The 22,548-nt window shown below is 36.5% G+C and overlaps 1 protein-coding gene across 4 annotated transcripts in view; it reads right to left on the bottom strand.

Annotated features, from left to right (window-relative positions):
* Positions 1-22,548, bottom strand: part of LOC145988888 (CUE domain-containing protein 1) — a 258,232-nt gene that overhangs the window by 26,149 nt on the left and 209,535 nt on the right. For 3 of the 4 annotated variants that reach the window (XM_083124172.1, XM_083124171.1, XM_083124173.1), the window contains exons 7-9: positions 20,206-20,331; positions 18,155-18,366; positions 9,532-13,619 (exon numbers count right to left, since the gene is read on the bottom strand). In XM_083124172.1, the coding sequence (XP_082980298.1) occupies positions 18,167-18,366; positions 20,206-20,331 (326 nt within the window). In that variant the 3' untranslated portion in view covers positions 9,532-13,619; positions 18,155-18,166. Of the gene's footprint in view, positions 1-9,531; positions 13,620-18,154; positions 18,367-20,205; positions 20,332-22,548 lie in introns of those variants that run through there. The other variant, XM_083124174.1, reaches the window with a different exon arrangement.

Raw genomic sequence — 22,548 nt, 5'->3', positions numbered from 1 at the left:
GGGACCCAGCGTGCACACAACTTTCTGTGCCCTAACCCACTCACAACTTCATTAATAGTGGTTTTTCGAACTGTCAGGAAATATCACACACAATTCTCGAATTGTCACCCACCTATTAGCACGCACCTCTGCTTCAATACGATTGCGAAGGTCGTCAGTGATCACGGACGGCCTCCCACTTCTCTCTTCATCATGAAAATCACATCGACCTTCTGCGAAGGCACGGCACCATTTCGCCACATGTTGACGATTCATTATGTTCACAATTTCTCGGTGGATCTCCGATGGACGCTTTCCTTGTGCCTGCAAAAACCTGATCACGGCGCGCACTTCACACTTGGCGGGATTCGGTATCGCCGCTGCCATTTTTAACGCGTGTTCTTACTGCCAGTGTTGCCAACTTCGGTACACATTTTTTCCCTAACGTGCAAATGTGTTTGCATCTTTACTTTCCGGACAAGCCTCGTACATTGATGGGTGTGTATATGTATATGTGTGTATGTGTGTGTGTGTGTGTGTGTGTGTATGTGTGTATATTATTTAAATACATTACATAATCAATTCATCCACCCCATAACAAACCAACAGCAGAAATAATATAAATTGTCTATGAAATGTGCACACTCCTCCAAACCAAACTGTCTGAAGTACTTAGTTGTTCTTACTTCTCTCTGGTAAATTACAATGCATTACAGAAAAAAAATTGTGAGCGAAGCGAGCAAGTAAATTTTTTGATCTACATTTTTGCAAATTGATAACAGTATTGATTTAATAGGATGGAAAAAATTCATGGGATGCCATGGCATTCTCTTTTACAATTTTTCTCATTCAGATTGTTCGGTGCCCAGGCACAACTCACCCCACCCACTAGCTATGGCTATGAACTTCACAAGACTAAGAAAAGCAGACATTGTGAGCGAAGCGAGCAAGAAAATTTTACGAAATGTATTTTTATTTGTAAAAAACTTGAAGTCGAGGGGGCAACTGCCCCTCTGTGCCCCCCTGCAGGTGTTCCTGGCCGTCCGGAAGAAATAATGCAAGAAAGACGTGAAAACTAATTTCATCTTGAGTATCCATTTGTCCTGCTACCCTTAGTTTCCCCTAATCTTGCTTTCTTTTACTTCAATGTTGGTCCCCCTAGAATTGATTTCCGTCCAAGATTGAAAAAAGCCAATGACCCTTGTAATTGCGCCACTGCACCCCCTTCCTCCGTAGTAGTAGCTTTGAACTTTCATCGGCTTGAAAATACTTCATTTTGTCTTGTAATATCATTTAATAACAGCGATAAAATTCCTCTACACTAAATTTCTAGGTGAAAGTATAATAATGCAGGGGCATGGAATGTCTGGAAGGGGGGGGGGGACAACAATGGCCACCCCCTTCGAAAACGAATGTCAACCTAAAAGTATATATTTGGCACGTATAATTTGATTTCAATCATAGCAATTTACATTAATTATTATGTAATGGGGGGACGCAGGAATGTGATAATTTCAGATTCAAGTGGTGTTTTTTTGAGGGGGCAGCACTATTATCGGGGTAATATGCCCCATGGAGAAAAATACCTTGCTTGTCCTTTCGTGGAAAAATCTGCGAACGTACGTGATTAGGGGAGGGCAGTTGCCCCCCTTGCCGCCCCCCTCAATTATTATTATTATTACTATTAAACCAGCCTGCCTCTTTGGAGGAAGAACTGCAACGATACGTTCAAAATTTTCTCCTGCGCCAGTTTTTCAAGTACAGGTCAATTGCTTTTTCAAATTATTTCCGAGAGCCTCAGTTATAACATGAGGTGCAGCTTCACCTTCATTATACAACCTTAGTGACAATGAAGTTCGACCAGTCACAAATATAGGAGTACGTTGTGAAAGAAGGAGAACACATGCATATGCTGAACATATTTTATTCAGCAGGCTACATGGAACAAAGGAAAACATAAATTTCCGCTGCAACGCAGCAATGTATGGTGTCCACACAAAATAAAACATTTTCGTCCATCTACACGTGACATTGAAGTTCGACCACTGTTAGAGGGGATCCTGTTTACCATGGCGTGATGCCGCCCCGTCGACGAATAACTGTGGCAATGTGTCGGGGCATGCTGTGGACGAGTCATTCAAGGTATTCCACATCGATGCAGTTCCATTCTTCCTGCAGGCAGGTGATAAGAGCAGCCACTGTCGTGGGTCCCCTCTGTTGCACACGTCGATTAAGAACACGCCACACATTCTCAATGGGCGAGAGGTCGGGACTCGATGGTGGCCATGGCAGAGTTCGAACGTGATGGTGAGTCAACCATTCTCTTGTCAGCCACGCTGTATGAGGCCTGGCATTGTCATGTTGAAAGATGAGATGCCGCCTGTGGAAAAGGTGCCTTCGCACTGTGGGAAGATGCCGCTCCAGTATGCGTGTATAGGCATGTGCATTCACAATGCCCTCACAGACGTGTAGTGGTCCAACCCCAGATGCCGTCATGCATCCCCATACCATCACTGACGCAGGTTTCTGTACCCGACGTGCATAACATTTCATTCTGTTCCTCCTTCCGACAAATGACTGTTTTCCGTATTTTCCCGTACACAACATTGAAAATGGATTCGTCCGTCCACAAAACTCTGTTCCACTGCCGAAATGTCCATCCCCGGTACATTCGTGCCCACCGTAGTCAATTGCCTTTGTTCAACATGGAAAGGAAGGGTTTACGTTTCGCCTTGTACACTCGGTAACCGCATCCCTGTAGGTAACGGCGAATGGTTCTGGTTGACACTTCAATGTGAAAGCGTTCTCGAGTCCACAGTCGTAATTCGGCCACAGAAACATGATTGTTGGTCTGGATATAGCGCCTAAATATCCGTAGGTCACGCACGCTCAGCAGGCGTTTTCGACCGGGGGCCTTACCTGGCTCTGTAGTACCCGTATTTTGGTGGTGTTTGATGATGCAGTGGATGGTTGACTTGGGTAAGTTCAGTTGGCGCCCTATTTCCCGTTCACTGAGTCCATCCCGTTGCAACTCCACCACTCTTCTCCTCACGGTGTTGTCAATAGGTTTGCCCCTGGCCATGGTGATGATGCACTGCGGTTCCTCGGTGCACAGCACGTGCTTATATACGGCGGACTCCCTTATCGTGTCCGTGACGTCATGCTACCGTCGAATGCGCCACTCTCTGGAATTTTCCGTATGGGTCTGGTGCCTGGTCAAAGTTCAATGTCACGCGTATAGTTCCCCGTTTTCGTTCTTTACGTGACCTTGGGTGCAACATGCTGGGATCACGATTCTTGCCTGCTCACACGCCTCCTCTTACACACATGCGTCACTTCTGCGGGTCACCCATTCCACCACCTATGCCTCTGTGCATTTAATCACGTATTTTTTTCTGGTCGAACTTCATTGTCACTAAGGTTGTAGTTCCTGGTATTCACATCGTGCGTAACTTCTTCCATAACAGCCATGATTATGCGCTACTACTACCTACTACTAACTGAACGTAAACAACGGATGTATCCTACATACAGTAGCCATATTGGAAATGACTAGCACTCAGTTGGTAATTTTAATCGTGAATTGCCAGACCTTGCCTCTAGTGATTTTCACGTCTTGGGACTACTCAAAGAGGCAAGTCTTTAAAGTCCAATGAAGAGGTAACACAGGCAATGCATGAATGGCTATGCTCACAGCCAAAATATATTTTTCTAGAGATATGTATCCATGTCATACAAATACAGTCAGGTAAGTTCAAAAGATAAATCTGCATAACTTTGTGAAACAAATTGCTTTATTTGTAACATGCATATTACATTCCTGGAATTTCATAAACAAAAAATAACTTTCTTACTAAAGTATTCATTTTCCCCTTTCACTGTAAACAAATACAATTGCATCTCACACAATTCCACGCAATTTAAATACAGAGGCCATTTTTTAGGCAATTTGTTTCTGTACACTGACTTGAGTAGAATCCTTGCTCTATTTGGGTTAGGAAGTCCTCTTTCCTAGACAAATGTATTAGAGTTAGGGGCACATGAGTGATACTTTGTAGCTCGACAAAACAATATGTATTAATGCTTCTTGTAATTGTCTACTGGTTATGTACATGGGCAATAAACTTAGCATGGTCTGACATGAAACACTTGGTACATACAGTCGTTCCACTTTATCTGCAGAATTACAATCCACAGTTTCACTAAACTGTGATTGAAAAATATACATTAAATAAAAATGGAGCAATTAGAAATCTGCATCCATAAATTTTAGATATGTCTGTCTGCCTGCAGCATTGGCATATCTCAGACAGCCGTTTCCTTATCTTGTATAGTCAACTAGCCATATGTTCGATACCATATTGTTCCTATCAACTTCTAAATAAAGATGGGCCCAAAGAACAAAATAACATTTCTGCTACAAAGTTATAATAAGCAAAGTCAATGGGGCTGTTTCAACTAGGGTTGGTAACCCTCCTGGAATCACTCGCTCTCTCCTGGTCTCCAGAAGAAATTTTATCATCTCCCAGAATGATGTAATTTAGTATTATTATATTTTTTATCATTTGCTATGTACCGTATTTACGTGTGTGTGTATAATGTACACCCTGTTTTTTGATGGGAAAAAGGAACGAACAATCATATCTCATATATAATGAGCAGTACAATCCAGGTTCAAGAAATGGCTTTCTTAGTTGTAGGTCGTAAAGCTGTTGCTATGCTGATCAAGAGGGAACGAAATCATACCTATTCAATAAGTCACCTGTTGCTATGTGGACCAAGAGGAGAATATCCTCTTGCGTAAACAGTAAGTCACCAACCTATGCCACCTTCCCCCTCTCTTTCCACTGTGCTTAGCATACCTAAGCTTTCACTCTTTAACCACCTTATTTATTCTGTAATAGTACAAAGAAAGATCAAAATTACCTTATGGATTTGCAGTGCTCAAGAATTTATTTTCTATTATTTCTCACCCAAGAAATACCGCTGATACACATCCCATGTGACGGGAGGTGCATGCTTGAATTCTGCTAGAACGGCACGACTCTTCTTGGTGCCGCAGAACATTACTTTGCAGTGAAAAATCATGGGAAATCGACTTTAAATTTTTATATGTGGTTTTGCTCATTCCTTCTTTACTTTTTCTAAAAAAAAGCTTCAAAATATATACTTTTTCCGTGATTAACGTAATATTTATACGAGGCACATTCAGGACCCTCAAACTAGAAGTTAGCAACACAAGATTTTTTCCATTAAGACATTTGCACACTCCATATCATATTATTTGGAAAGTAATACATTTCAATTATCATTTTCTTTTTTCTTATCTTTATGTCATCCAAAGTACGTACCTTAAAAATCAGAACGTTCCTTCATTTTGTGATGAGCTTATTTCAACCGCATTGCACATTAGTGTCACCATCTTGAATGAAATACTGTTGCCATATTCAGAAACTGCAGAATTTAAGCTTTACAAAGATATATAGGGTTCCATAAACATGAAAAATAAATGCAAGTGTCACAAAATCATGCAATGACCCTGTACGGTTTCATGTTGGCTGTCCAAATTATTCCGTGCATAATGCACACCACAGCTTTTGGGGGCAACATTTTTGGAAAAAAGTGTGCATTATACAGGAGTAAATATGGTATTTACTGAGCAAATTTGTTATTGCAAAATACACAAACTTCACAATAGTACAATAAATCGTGAAAAATGAGATTGTTTAAGCGAAAGGAGGGAGAAACTGAAAATTCAAACAAAATGTTGCGCTATAGCATCTACATAAGTAGAGTACCAAAAATGGAACCAAAGGCATTGTTGCATCGAAGTCTCAAGACTTCTTAATTTCCTTCCACCCAATTTTACTTCATAAATTTAGTTCGTAGAATGTTATAGTGGGATCAAGGGCATTTCAGTGTTCGAGTTGTTGTCATGGCCAGTTTAGAATAGCGAGAAAATAAAATAAAGTAGCTATTACTTACTTATTTGTTTACTTACAATTGTGTTTGCTATGTTGATTCAATTATGTATTCACATTAGCAAGTCCACATACAGGCAACAGCTGATATTCGGGAATATACAAATTATTTAACTCTCCTATGTTTGTAAAGTGAAAAAGAAACTCAAATAGATTTTTATTTTCAACCGCAGCTCGTACTATCGCCATTTGCTCCAGATTATCATCAATGTACGCAAGAACCACCTGCGGACCTGTGCTGCAGGACTTTTCAGACATCCTGTACATGAAGGTTTTGAACTAAATCTCCATGGAGAGAAGGAACTTCTGTATCTATTACTGACGATAAGTCATAGCTTTAAAACAGTAGCTTGTCTGTCCACACACACACACACCTAAGACACACATGGTCAGTATCATGCCTACAGACACTTGTATCTAAAGTAGATTACATTTTTTGACACAGCTACAATAATATCACTCATCTGCCTGGTGCCGTGTACAGTTTTTATTTTTCACAATTTGTATGTTTCTGTAGTATCCGATAAAAATGTTGCACATATTCCCATAACACAAATTAAACTTTCAATAACACAATAAAATAAATACAATGCATTCATCTTTCATTAACTGAAAACGCAACACATGCACCAAAAGAGAGAAAAATGTCTCACTAAATGTACATACAAATCAAACTTCAGTATTATCACATATAGGACATTTTCTTTTTCAAATTTTCCACTTTCTACTTTTACGCTAACTCAAAAATTGTAAAATATGCACAAAAGAGACAAAAATAATGTTTCAGATTCATCACACTCCAATATATATATTCATTAAAAAATCAAAACTTACAAAACGCACAATATAATCTTAAAATATACAAACAGAAAACAAGACTATAAACAAATGTACACATATATACAAAACTGAAAGGTATTGTAACAATACAGGAAATTATCTCAGCTCAGAACCAAAATAATGACGATCATTTTTACTGTATTATTTTAAATAATATCAACAGGCCACATCAAAATTACAATATATACTATTTCAGGTATACACGTCAGCACAGCATGGAATTTTTGCAGTGCCTCAAGATATTTTATTTATATGCTTCAGATACACACAGGACATTGTCGTACACCACTAATAAACTTGCAGTGTGTCTAAATAATTTTTTTAGTCGTTTTTCTCTCTTTAAAACCTCAGTCTTCTGCTATGAGCTCTTGCATTTCACCCTGCATGTATGTATCATATAGCATGAACAAGGGTTGCCACTGACATTTGATTTTTATGAGACAGGGTATCAAAAGCTGTAGAGCCTAAGGAACCATGGGGGTTGCCGATATTTTTGCAAGGGGGCAGGGGCGTCAGGCCATTGATAAAAGTTGAATAGTAGAAATAATAACAATAATATTAATATTTCCATGGTTTAAATGTTATTATACAATAATAAATATTACAATCTAATAAAAATAAATATTATTCAAAATTTATTATTATTATTTACTATAATTGGGAGATTTTACTACTTGATCCACCAGACAAGTGAATATCCAGCAACACTATTTTCCATTATTTTTTAAAATCTTATACCGTTAGTGGACTGAAATGCATAATTATTGTATTTTCTTATTAACTTTTGCACACCTTGTTCAAAAAAGGCTTTAAAAATTACAGGGAAATTTTACTCAAAGTCTGTAGTGTGACCTCTCACTTAAATAAATATATATATATATATATATATATATATATATATATATATATATATATATATATATATATATATATATATATATATATATTTAATTTTGAAAAATGTGGAACCATTTACTCCTTGGATTAAAGGCTAGAATATGAAAATATAACCTGGTTTCTGTGTTTTTCACTCAATTTTTAATTTTATTATTCTGTCTGAATACTAACTAAATCAGTTTTATTTCTGTTTAACAATAAAAATAACAAATTTTCTGCTTTTTGTAACTTGAAATGAACGATGCCAATTTCCAGGGGGGTTGAATGGGTCCGTCGAACAAAAGTTCCAAATTCTATCTTTAACGGAGCTTACTGATCAAAGCAACATGGTTTCCTTCAGTCTGTAGAAAAACATCCCATTGCACATGCATGACGCAATATGCACTATTGAGAAAAGAGCCCAGTCCAATTGTAACACAAGTGACGTGCCACTTCAGTACAAAGAGTTGTATTTATTTCTGCATGAAAGTGACAGTGTCACTCTTTAAGCAATTTGTCTAACTGAAAAAAATAATGGTGATGCCAACCATGAATTTGTGCTACACTGTTACGTACACACAGGATTTTAAAAAAGAAAAACATTTTTTGAAGGCTCGTAATATCAAAATGAGGTCCTGAAAGGTGTTATTAAAAGAGGTTGTTCTCCTTGATGATCTATAAACAATGTGACAGTTACCAGTGCTGTATGGCAACATCTTGTATATATCCTTGATCCTGTCTTAATGGATTATGCATTGAAAAAATGCTAAGCGTTTTATATTCATAATCAAATACTCTTTGCTTCATTCATTCATTGCATGGCACTAGTTTCTCAAAATACCTGATAATATGAGAATTTCTGCCCTGATTACTGAGAATGCAATATTTTGGATCAAGTAAATATTGACAATCTGCTGTTTTGTTTACTAGTGAGGTAGCTATTAACGAGAAACAGAGAAGGTTTCCAAATATAATTTTATCCCTTCATCACAAAGAATTTTTTGCACCATCTTTATGTTTTTACCTACTGAAAATACATATAAAATAACCACATACAGGTTGAGGCTAACTTTGTAACAGGCAGCTTCAAAATTTATAATCAATTTCACAAACTATCAATTTCACCCCATTCAAATGCATGCGCAAGTCATGACTTGTATATTGATGCCGATGTATCAATTGATAACAGTGCTATCAATATCTCATTCCCGACAATACTTTTCTGGAGTTTGAGTATCTTGTGGGGTCTGCCAACTGTCACTCAACACTTTCACAGTATAATTATCCTAGAAATTATGCAAAATTTCAAATTCACAGTCATTGCACACCAGTATTGAGAGAAAAATGTATTTTGTTACGAGGGATGATCGGCTAAAAAACAATGCAAAGCCTTCAAATTCCAGTAGATATTTATTAGATGAATACAGACAGACTCACGTGAAAGGACACTTCATTCACTAGTTCTCAACATAGTCCCTCCCCGGTTCAGGCATTTATCCCAGAGCTACAGGAGTATCATGATGCCTGTCTCATAGAACTCAGGGTCTTGTTGTCAGAGCCAACCGTTACATCCTGGCCTGGGGGGTTTTGGATGGCATGTGCTTCATCATCCAGCATACTTCCTGGAGCTTGCTCCGAGCGATTGCTCCTTTGAATAAACATCTCCGAGGATGCCGGTTTCACTCGGATGATGTTGTCAAGCATGAACAAGGGTTGGGCTCCAACAAGAGGACCCCGATTTCTATGAGTTAGGCATCATGAACCTCGTGTAGCGCTGGGATAGAAGCCTGAACCGGGGAGGGACTATGTTGAGAAGTATTAAGTGTCCTTTCACATGAGTCTGTTTGTATTCGTCAATTAAATACCTACTGGAATTTGTAGGCTTTGTATTATTTTTTTCCGATCATCCCTAGTATTAAAAGACAGCTATTTTAATATTCTGATGTAGTTCTTTAAACATTTTACAGTAAAACTAGTAAACTGAATTGATATAATTGCCATGGATACTCATGTATTCATATTAATCAATATTCTGAACATTAATTCTTACAATGTTCGGTTATCGGTGGCAATCAGTAAGAGTATCACCATCATTATCGGTTATAAGTGACATTCAATTAATGCTAGTCACTATACATCCTTTCCCTTTAAGGATAAACTCTCAGTAAAGCAGGTCAGAAATCTCATAAAAGACAGATTCTTTCATTTCGTCACTAGTATTTCAATCAAACACACAAACTCAATATAGGCACCGAACAAATACAACTTTTAAAATAATTAAACAATATACTTCATACATATAAATCATTTTTCACTGTGTAAATAAAACCATAACAATAATAGCAAAATACAATCATCTGTTCTGTCACTTATTTAAAACAATTATGGCTACCTTCCTATCTTATTTATTAAACTTTATACATAAGGCTCTTATGTACACAAGTCTTTTGAACTTAATAGTATACTGTACATAAAGAATAATACCCTTAAGACTTTTTTACACAAGTGCTCAGTCTCAGAAACTATAGTTGCATACAATATATATATTTTTTTCATATCTGAATGCAGATCTATTTTCTACTTCCAGTGTTGATTGAAAATTTGATTTTGGTTCTAAGATCATTCTCGACAATACTTTGTAAATATTATAAAATTCAAAATTTTATGGTGCTTATTTATTTTATATATTGGCCTCTTTCCTCTGTCAAACATTCTGTCAGTATTTCAAGATAGCGGAAGGACATTTATTGAAATTTTAAAAGGTTGTATTGTAAAACATCAATATTTGTTGTCAATGGTAATTTTCTTTAAAGGTTTACCTGGACCTTGGATCTCAGTAATGGCTTCTGCAGAAGTAAAAAACAAATGCAAAGATTTCTAAATTCTAAATAAATGGATTAGGGATGGAACAGACTAATCAATACTTGATCAGCAGGGAACGGATTTATATGCAGTAAAAATGTGCTAAATATGTAAATACATATTTAGTTATTTTCATGAAACATACAGTTAAATATGGACTTAAAATTTTAAAAATTTACCTTTCTAATAATATAAGACACTACACGAGCTATATAAAATACGGTCATGGCATTGTACCTATTAATGTGACTGTCTTGAAGAGAAACCAGAAGCGAATCACATGTGCCACAAAGTCGTTGCTTCTGGTGCTGCTGTCGGGTGCGCAACTACAGTAGCGAGGGTGGGGTTAGCAATGGGCTGCTCGACTGAGGACTCTCTTCCAACATTGCCAAAATTATCTTTGTAACAACCAGGAACTGATGCTTGCACCCTCATTTTCTATTGTTAACAACAATTGTAAATAAACAGGAATTTCCAGAGTTTTACAATAGCAAAAGTAAACAGTTGGAAAGTGTACAATTAAAAAAATATATATGGTTCGGATGACAGAAAGCTTGTAATTAACGCAATTGGAGGGTATAAAAAAGGCCGTAAACTTTTGTTTGTCTAATACCGCTTCGGACTTTGTCAGTCCCCTCGCAAGAAATTCACCCAACTCTTTTGGTCACATGGAAACATGTAGTTATTGTGCGAATATGGAGCATATGTTGAGAAATGTTATAAAATATAGAAATAATATGTAAAATATGAGCCAAAACCTAATGTATGTACAAATATGGAAAATAACAACGGAGTTTTTCGAGTCTACATGCCATGATGCACAAAGATAATACAAAATATAACAGATTTCAGCTTCATACATAAATATATATCTACATATACATCCTTTCCCTGTTTATCAGTATTGACCAATATAGGCATATTAGCAGGGAGGCGGTCGCCTGTATACACCACTCAAATACTATACAAGAAAAGCATATTTGGGTTAAAACAGCATTTCTTCATGTAGTTTTTTTCTGTCTGCTGGGGTGCAGACTGGTCAACCAAGTGAGCATCTGATCCCACTTTGTTGTGTCAAAATTACGTTATTCACAGCCATTCCAGTAACTTTTCTAATTGTGTTTTAATCTGCCATGTATAGTTGGAAGACAGCAAGGTGGGTTTGCATGCCAAGTTTTACTGTTTAACCTCTGAAGGCAGAACTTTGGAATTTTATTAATGCAAAGAGAATTACATAGGTATGGCATAGATTCATTGATTAGACAATAATTGCATGTCTGTTTGCTGTAAGTACACTTTATGCTCGAACTGGACACACAGTTTAAAGTGGGATCTTTAACAAGGTGCAATCTGCTTCCACCAGAGATCGAACCCAGGACCCCTTGATTACAAGGGGAGGCCCATGGCATATCAATTAGGGATGAGACAGATTAATCAGTACTCTATCGAAATCGGCTGATATAGGAATATCGGTTTATCAGTAATTTTACCGATCTGATATATCTATAAATATCTTACTTATTTAGTGCAATAATGTGTCATTTTGTTATAATTTTTATGGGTATAAACATATAATTTCCATTCTGTATTTTTTTTAAGTAAATGTCTAAATACGCAGCTTCTTATGCATTTCAAAACCTTGGTTCATCTGGTAATATACATTTATTAAGAAATGAACCATTGGAATTTTGTATCGGATCGGTAGAATATCGGTTATCATCATTGGTAAATTTTATATCGGTACTTTATCGGTATCAGCCAAAATTTCATATCGGCTCATCCCTAATATCAATAAAATTACTAATCTTACCAGTTGCATATTTCTGTAAATATTCTGTAATTTGCTTACATAAAAACTGCAAGTTCATCATCAGGAATACTTTTAAAAATCAAATTTAAAAAATGTTACATAAAAGTCTATGAAGTACATCACAAACTACACTTGATATTGATCTTTTGAGGGCCAAGGCCAGTCAAGGTGTTTTCTTTGGTGTGATGTGTGGTCAGCACTTTTGAGTCCCACTGGCATTGTTTTCTGGGATATGAGACTGGAGTCTGCTAGTTTCCCCAATTGCTCTCAAAATGCAGGGTCAAATGTGAAAATTTGGAGTTCCCACCGAGGATCGAACCCAGGATGGCTGACACCAAAGGTGAGAGCACTACCCTTTTGGCTATGTGGGAGCTCATCTTTATAATCTTCTAACCTTTCTCGTAATTCCTTACCATCCCTGTGAACAAACCGAAAATAGTTCTGAGACTGAAAGATTTTGGATTAAATCACTCACAAGTACAACCTTCTCACATCATTAGGCCAGGTTCGAATCCTGGCCTGGGCATGTATGTTCGTGAGTGTCCATTCATCAATTTCATCATATCATCACTCATCCCCATCTTCGCAAATTAGCCAAAAGTGGCACAAGAAGAAAAGTAAAATAATGCAAATCAATGAATCAATCACATCATTTGGCAAGTTGTCTTTTTCTTTTTTTTTTCAGCACATTAGCAGTCTCAGCAAAAAAAAAATTAAAATTTTATGAAAACCATATCCCATTATAAATAAATCAATATATCACTTCCATCCTTAGCAACAGCATATAAAATATGCAAAGTTTGAAAACAATTATTTTCCTTCCTTCCACTATCTATTCTTAACCATCCACACCAGTCAATTCTTTCTCCTGAGCGAGGCATACAGAAACATATAATACATTTTCAAATAAATGCAAATACATTACAAGGGATCTTGCATTGTTGTAATTGTTGTACTGAGAGCTAACATCCAGAAAGAAGTTAATATAGCTTGTCTTGCATGTTTTTTTCCAACAATTTTCTGCGCTAGTGACATTAAGATTGTTTTTTCCAAATCTCTGCTGCGATATTTTTAGATAAATGCTTTATGATTACATTCTATTTGGGGGGATGTCTACAAATATTAAACAATACATGCACTGTACAAAACACATTTTTTTACATGTACATATCTTTATCACACTATATGCAGAACAAGGAACCTCATATCTAGCCCAATAATGCATATTTCTTCTTCCTCTTCAGAAGATGTGTTCAACCAGCAACTTCAGTCTGTAAAATAATTCTCATAAAATATAAGCATTTCTGCATGCATGCATGGAATTAACAAATGGAAATGATAACAAGATCAATGAATGGACATGGTACACATGAGATATATCAGGATAGAACAAACACGTCATTTAAATTCATAGCACAACACAGTTGAATTCTCTTCTAACACAATTATGTAAATTCCATGTCAGGTATGTCTCTAGTGCTTATAATAATACTAATAAAGTTGACAATATTATTATAATAGGTTAATTCATAATAATAATAATAATAATAATAATAATAATTACATGACATAATATAACAGGGTGGCTACTCTAGGACCGTGATAAAATTCAAGTATAATTCCCGGTGTTCAAGGTGAATTTTCCAAAAATTCAAGGCTACAAGAACATGTTTTCTCTATTTCAACTTACGCATTACTGTCTCTCACCACCCACCCCCACACACAAATATATTAACAATATAAAGTATGTGTGCGATTCCAATGTATCCAAAAATTCTAATTCTAATTCAATTAAAGGGTACATATATTTAAACTATTTAATTTGAGGTGCGGAGTTTACATTTGCCACTTCACATACTCAGACTCGAAATACTTCTACAAACACGTCACAAATGCTATGCCCGGTGGAGGCACATAGTGGTTTGGATTCCACTTTAAAATGTAGCCTTACTGTGAATAAAGTGGACTTAAAACACCAAGTCAAACAATCAATCACAAATGTTATTATATTCTAATCTACGAAAAATTGTTAACTGTACATGAATTTCATACGAAAGTTTACCTAATCATCTTCAAGATATCTCATCTTCCATCTGTAAGATATTGTTCTGCAAAGGACACTACCAAAGTAAAGGGGTTGAGAGAATCCCGTTTCTTCCTCGATAAAAATAAAAACTAAACTGTGAAAAACTTGCCTCAGGGCATTTATAAATATGTATAAATTCAATGTGGTTTGGATTAATAGAAGTTGCAATTTTTCATGTCAACGGAGAAAACTAGCGCAGAATTTCTGGAGCCAATAATTCATGCAGAACTCCCGGAATTCAAAGAATTTCCGGTGAGTAGCCATTCTGTATAAGGATGAAAATATAACCGCTTGTTGTCACCATCTAGCCTTTTAACTAGTCAAGATCACTATAAAAACAGCTATTCTAAAGAATTTAATGTCGAAAAATTTTGAAATGGATGATTTATTGAATACCACAAAGGACATTAGGTCCAACATATAAAGTAAAGTCTCTTCCCTGTTCAATAATTTTATGTGTATTATTATTATTAGTAGAGAGACACATAAATTTTTGCAGATGCTGTGAACCCAAAGTTGTATAATCACAATCTAATCCTTACCTTTGTGATCGTTCTGAAGAAATAAATCAACTTCATATTATAAAACAGTAAACATGTACAGGGTGCAGCACAAAAAACTAGCCCTGTTCCGATCAGTATACAATATGTACAGTACATTTGAAATAATAATGAAACATGTACTTACTGTTTACAATGTTGAAAGTGGTCACCATTAACCTGAAAACACATTTGCATACAGGATAACATGTTTCGCATGACAGTTTGCAGTTCCGCATGTACATTTTGTATACTAATCGGAACAGGGCTAGTTTTTCGTGCTGCATATTGTATTTTGATTATGGGTCATTCCACGTCAAGTGGCCTAGGGGTTATTCATCCTTAACCCCCTGCCCCAAAAATTTAGTTCATATATTTGAACCCATTTTCAGAAGCCTGCATTCAAAGCTGACACTTCTAATTTGATCACTGTTAGCATCACTGGAGAGAACACATCCAAGTTGTCTACAAACCTTGTGTTTCATTTTGGTATCTAAATGACATATTTTTATGTTGCTCGTTTCTGAGCTATTTATCAACGATTTCAATTTATTTTTTAATGAATACTTTAAATAAGATATTCAATTGTTGTTCTTATCTTTTTCTCGTTAAAATCAATAATACTGCTAGATGTTTGAAAAATAAAAATAATGTAGGAAATTTATAGTAATATGAGCAATTTATGCTTTATGGGAAAAATTCACCTGTAATTCAGGGTCATCTGATGTCTTAGATCAGGAAAAACATATTTGTCCGACTTCACACAGGGAGTAGGCCATTTATGGTGCAGGTGTCCAAACAGTAGCGTGTTCTGATTCCGGATCTCTGCTGTTTCATTGCTAACAATGATGAAATCGGCTGTTTTCAGCTTGTACCCAACGGATATGTTGTCACAAATGAAAATATTGGATTAGGACATGTATGGTAGGGTAGGCTAGTGCCATCCAAACTACAGCCCAAAGGGCCATAGAAAGCAACGATTTTCCGGATATAGCCTTTTGGGTTGTAGTTTGGGCAGCCCTGGTGTACCATATATGTCCGAATCCAACGTTTTCATTTGTGTCGTCGTCAGTTGGGTACAAAACATAGATAAAATTGCCGAAGATTCGTTGTCTCTTAGTTAAATTCTGTGATCATCATCCCCTAGCGACATCTAACCGTTGGCACAAGTAGTCACTTGTACCCCAACCATAAATTGTTACCAGACCACTGAGGTAACTTAAGTGCAATTCTAGCATGCCATTTCTATTCTACTGTAATAAACATAAAGAGCAGTAGCGAAGCCTCATAAAGAGGCCAGGAGGCCGGGCCTACCCTAATATATTTGGCTATTACGGATTATTTTAATACTTATAATTTCATTAAACGACACCTCAATACAATAAAACTGAAATTCTAGGCCTTACGATAATTTCCACAAATTTCCATCACTGCCAGAGGCTCAATTGTTGCATGTTGAGCCACTTCTCCGAGGGCCTCAGCTGGTCCCATAACATTCCGTGTGATTCATGCGGGGAAAGCATAATTTCAAGTGTGCGTTCGCCCAAAATGGACACAGTGAGTCCGGCCTCACGCAGTGAAGCCAACCCTAGCATAATTGTGCTAAACGTAGTACAATTTGAACTTTGTTGGCACCTAGCACCCTGTGTTTGGGATAATGGTAAAAAATAGCATCATCTATAAACATGCACCCCTGGGGGACAGATAAATTGAATTCAGAGGAATATATTTTGAAAAAAAAAAAAAAAAATCTCGGATCTTATTTGTTTCAAACAAAAGGTAGCATGTTGATCCAGCCACATCTGGTCCACCACCTTGTTTTCATATTTTCTTTATCTTTCCTTACTTAGGTCACGAGGAACATTTTATTGAAGGAAATTGCTAGAAAGTTGGGGTCACAGATAAAACAAGCTGCCGCCCTTTGTAGTTGTCGAATTTTCTCAATTTTTTTCAAGTGATTGCACCAATTATATGTGTTAAACCATTGTAATTAATTTAATGGGGGAAATTACCAATATTGTTTAACTAATCAACAATGCATGTTCACATCACAACTGCCCCCAAAATAGATGCATAAAATGAACTAAAGGCCTAAGTCATTCGAGCACAATTTAGTTGCATTTTGCAAAATGTAAGAGTTTAATCAGCACACTTTTCCTGATTGTTAGGTTGGCAAAGCTGGACACACGGTACAAACTGGGCTTCATATCTGTTTCTTGTCAAGCACGGGGGAAAGGGAAGATGAGGGTAGAAAGGCAAAGGCAACTTGTTCTGAAGGCGAAAAAAATGTTCCAATCACAGTGTTCTGCGTTTTCGTTACTTTATCGAATTACTCCTGTCTCATGCGTTGTTGTTTTATTGTTATATTTTATCTTATTTTTTCTTTTCGTTCATTTATTTTTTTATTGATCTTTGATTGCTTTGTTTGTTTCTTTTACTTCGCTTTTTGTGCCACTTTTGGCTAATTTGCGAAGAGGGAAGAGTGTTGATATGATGAAATCGATGAATGGACACTCACAAACATCCATGCCCAGGCCGAGATTTGAACCCAGGACCCTTGGCATCGTAGCACGACGTACTAATCACTCCGCCACGGGGGTCAGATTTAATTGTTGTGAGCATGAAGTGAGCAAAGGGAATAATGGCTTGTATTACTCTCGAATGCTACAAAACAAGCATAAAAGCCTATTACCGGGCATAGGAAGAAAGAAGGGGCATAGGAACATTGAGGACTGCTACTCGAATGACATCTAATTGATTTACAATAAAATGAAGAAATACGATTTACGAGTTAGCACACATCAAGAGTTACTATTCAGGTACGTTGATAGATGCAAGAATATGTCGTTATCTTTTCAAAAATAACTTTAAAGGTTATATTTTTCATATTTTTAAAAAAAGTCGCACCCATAACAACACGAACTCACACGCCTGTGCCTACTCTTCCAGTGACACCACGCTTCACCACTGATCAAGAGATAATTTATGAGTAGTGTTCATTTTCAATCTTAAATATCAAATATGTACCTAGGTATAGTCTTTCTCCAAGGCACAAATCATCACTACAAGTTTGACATTAAATACTTTGGTATTAATTTTCTCTGTGCTCTGTTAACTTGAAGGTTTTGCCAATTTTAAAATTAAATTCAAACAACAAATACATTTATAGTTAATAACATACCTCATTAAGTAATTATTCCTTCGAGTCCTCTTGCTTTCTCCCTTCCACTTCATCTCTTAGATCATCATCTTCATCGTCGTCAAGAAGAGGTTCTGCATTGAGCAGCAAGTTGTCATGTGATGGAGCGGGCCCCTGGCTCAAGATCTGTTTTGCACTTCGCTTCTTCCGTCGCGTGAAAACTCGTGCCAGCTGTGCAAACTTTTTCCTCGACACTGCAATAAAATATATTGTTGTAGTACAGCTAGCAGTGAAAACAACATGCTCGGAAGTTGAGTAAAATTGGACTTTACAGCAATAACATACATAAAGAGTATCATAATTTCAGGCTTACGGCCGGAGTTATCCTTTCTCGAAGAAACACTGGGAAACGACACGTTTCAACACATACACAATGACCCTTTCATTTTCCTTCCGTCTGTTTTTTCGTTGCCACCAAGTTGAAACAGCTGAGTTGTTGTGTCTTTGGAAAACAATGCATGTTAAATTCGTCTCAATATCCACAATGACCCTTCATTGTTGTGGGCGTTCTCCAACATTGCGAGTCAGTTAGTTTGAGTTCTTATATGCTGCTGTGATATGATATTATAATCCTGTGTAGAAATATTCACTATTTTATTTCACTGTATTCACATATACTGTGTATACATTATAAAAAAAATAGTTGAATATTGGACACAGCCAAATTTTCTGTCTTTCCCTTCCACTAGCAGTTAGTTTGGCAACTGCCTGCGTATTGCATGTTCCTTCTAAAAGCATACACTGTATATTGCTCTTCAACTTTGTGCATAGTAGGGATGTACAGTAAAGGACAAAGTTCCCCCTGAACAATGCAACATGCAATGAAGGCATATGCTCGGGCAACACACATTTACAATCGCATCCATTTGTGAAGAAGACGTGATCAGCACCATAGTCTGGCAGCTTTAATCTTCAAAGTTACCAATGTTTTAGAGGCTAGGTGAACTCCAGTATCACTCCATGCAGGGACACTGCTGAAAAAATTCCCACCTGAATACACACAGTATTTAAACCTGGCTATCCTGCATGGAAGTCAGATGCCCTCCCAGCTAGACCAGCATGACTGGATGAACAAACATAAAATTTTTGAACATACTGAAAAAGTGCGACTATAAAATTGAAAATGCTCATTGCAGAATATGAATAGTTCATTCACCTCTTTAATTAATGTACGTAACCAGCCGTCTTCAACAAGTTTTGCCCTTGAAAAATAAACTGCACATTTAGATATTTACTTTAAGTATGAATTATGTGCATTTAAATATAACAAAATAGCAGAATTTTGCATTAAATAGAAGCTATTTAAAGACATCAGACTGGTATAATTATTGGTAATTTTATGCATAAACTGATACAATAATATGCTATGATACCATCCTGAGCATGGGTGTTCTTTGCAAGTGTCCCTTCATCAATTTCATCATATCATCACTCATCCTCATTGTCACGATTAGCCAAAAGTGGCAGAAAAGTGAAGTAAAATACTCAAATCAATGAAATCAACCATCTCTACTTCATAGTCACAGATCAATTTTTCCAATGGAATAACACAGAAAAATGTTAATTGTTGCGAAAAAGTGTTTGTGTTATGCAGTTACATTTTCTAAACAGATTTTTTGGAAATCATAAAAAAAGGGAAATTTGTCTTAAAATGAGCAAATTAAATTTTTTCACAAATTTCAACACAATTTGTGCTTCAAAAGTGAAAAACTTGGCAAAAACAAACATTCAGTTATAAGAGTTGTTAACATTCCAAGAATGAAGTGAAAAAACTAACAAGGAACGCTGTGATGATGCATGATCCCTCTGGTAAGTTTTCACAGAGTTAAGCATTCACTGCGCATACCTGAACAACAAACTGAGTCGAGACGATGCACGGAAAACGGCACAGACCGAGCGACATGAGACACGTGCAACTTGTCGTGTCGCTTTGGTTCGAAAGGTTCAATTGATTACCGAGTGTTCGCTTGCAAGCTTTTCGCTCGTTCCTTCGGTGTGAATTCTCCCTTAGTTTTAAGTTCAAACTAACTTACCTTTTCCCATGTTCCTCAATCTCTCCTTAAATAATGCATCGTCGTCATGGCTACCTGACAATGTCTTGGTAAATGGAAAGGCACCCATGGCTTCCTCTGGGGGACTTTCAGCGTCATGTGGTTGATCTGCAGAGAATAAAAGCTCACTTTGTACCCTTGGACAAATAATAATTACGCTGCAAGTTCGTAACTATAATCATATAGCAATACTGGAAGTAGTATTACACAAATTCACATATACAGTGGAACTTTTCCATAACGGATGCCGCTGGAAAAATAAGTTTAGTATCTTGTCAAAAATAGATCTGTGCAATAACGTTATTATCTTATTAATTAAATACATATATAGAATTGAAATGGCTATGCAATTTAATTTTATGAATGTGAAAAATCTGAATTTCTTCTAAGTTTAACGAACAAAATGTAAAAATGCATGTAGATTTTACAAATTTCTTATAATGTGTGTAAACTTTTACAGAATATTTTCTTTTATTTATCTACATTTGGCTACATCTGGATGGTTTGAAATAATTAGATACTTTACACAGGCAAGACAGATCCATTCAAAAGTTAAATTGTCAACTTTTATGCCATGTGTGTTGGGAAACTAGCTTTAACCAGTACAGTTTTAATTTTTGGAACCTGATTTAAGGATATCTTTTTGGTTCTTAAAAAAATACATCCAGTTGCTGCATAATCATTGCAAGTGGCGTGCAACAATAGCTATTTGTCTATTATTGCAACATTGATACCTGTGAATTTCAGGAATTGTCAATTGTCTTAAATTATTCTGGGGTATGGTTTTCAGTGGAGAATATATTATTGATACACTTGATACACTTCCTCGAGCATACTTCTGGTGGGGAATTAAAAATGTCTGTTATTACGATGTGTCAAATAAGAGTAGTTTTATTGTGTATATATAAAAGCATAGTGGATGCCTAACTTTTTTACATGCCATGAAACCTTCGATGTTTTCAAATATTATTCATCTGAGACCTGTGGAGATTCTAAACTAGAAACTGCATGGATTCTCTCTCTTTAAATACATTTATTTGGTTGTTCAACATTGCTTTTTTGTGGATTCTGAGCCATGGTGGTCCAGATGGTAGAGCATCATGTGAGGAGACCAGGGTTTATTCCCAGAGTGGATGATCCACATCATGAATGTGGTACCTGTGGGATTAAGATGGCAGGAGCATGTTGTTAATCACATCATGTGCCTTACCTCCACATTGCCCTAGATGCCTTCAGGGTATGTTGCAACATGCAGGGGGATGATTTATCTTTTATCACTTTCTACCCATTCTTGGAAAGAATAACAATTAGACAAAAGAACAAGCACACTGAAACAACCATGCACTGACGAGGACTCAAACGCAGAACATTCAGAGGCAAGATCTTGAATGAAGCATTTGCCACACTCAGACACTGATGTAGACTCTCCAAAGACAACAATTAGGTTTTGTAGTATATGTATACAGTACAAAGAATGTATTTCAGATGGTACTTATGCAACGCCCTAAGTCTATAAATACAGTCTGATCATCATGTTTCTGGTACCATATTAAATATCATGAAAAAATCTACGTTTTTATGCCATGATAAATTCAGTTTAGTTAAATGAATTTGTGTTTTGAATAAAGTAATAGTATTAATGATAACACACAATGTGCACCATCATGAAGAATTACATCTTGAATCCATCATTTTGTATTAACAAAGTACTTTATAGACTAGATGTTGCCAATACAAAAATTCATGTTGGGCACCAAAAAAACTACCAGAAAAATACTAATTTACCAGTCTTTGCTGGTACAAACAGTACCAAAAAGAAGATCGTCTTGTAGGCCATAAATGGTTTAATAACAGTATGACAATAGCATTTGTCTGGAGGAGCCGAGGGAAAATACTGTAAAAAGCCTCATTGGCAAAGTAGTTAGCATAAAATGCCAAGGGGGTCCTAGGATCGAATTCTTGATAACATGGATGTTTCATTATGTCTGACCAATATTATAAAATCATCACTCATCCTTATCATCAAAAGTAACAACAAAAGCAATTTTTAAACAACACCTATGTAAATACACAAATACATAGAAACACCTATGTAGAAATTCCAGCGAAAATTCCATACAGGTAAAACGGTGACAGCGAAAAATTGGCCAAACCAGGCCTGGCTCGGTACCTCAGTTGATAGAGCAATGGCATTGTATGCCAGAGACCAGGGTTCGAGTCTGCATTTTTTATTGAAATTTCTACATAGTGCATCTTCTGTGTAACCAATCATAAGATAACAGGAAAACATCAGTCATGCTTGATATCAACAGGATCTAAACAGGC

Source organism: Lepisma saccharinum, chromosome 6 (assembly GCF_977018435.1).
Source record: "Lepisma saccharinum chromosome 6, izLepSacc3.1, whole genome shotgun sequence".
NCBI classification, from domain to species: domain Eukaryota; kingdom Metazoa; phylum Arthropoda; class Insecta; order Zygentoma; family Lepismatidae; genus Lepisma; species Lepisma saccharinum.
Note: the sequence above shows the minus strand (reverse complement) of the source record. Positions and strands in the feature narration are given on the sequence as shown.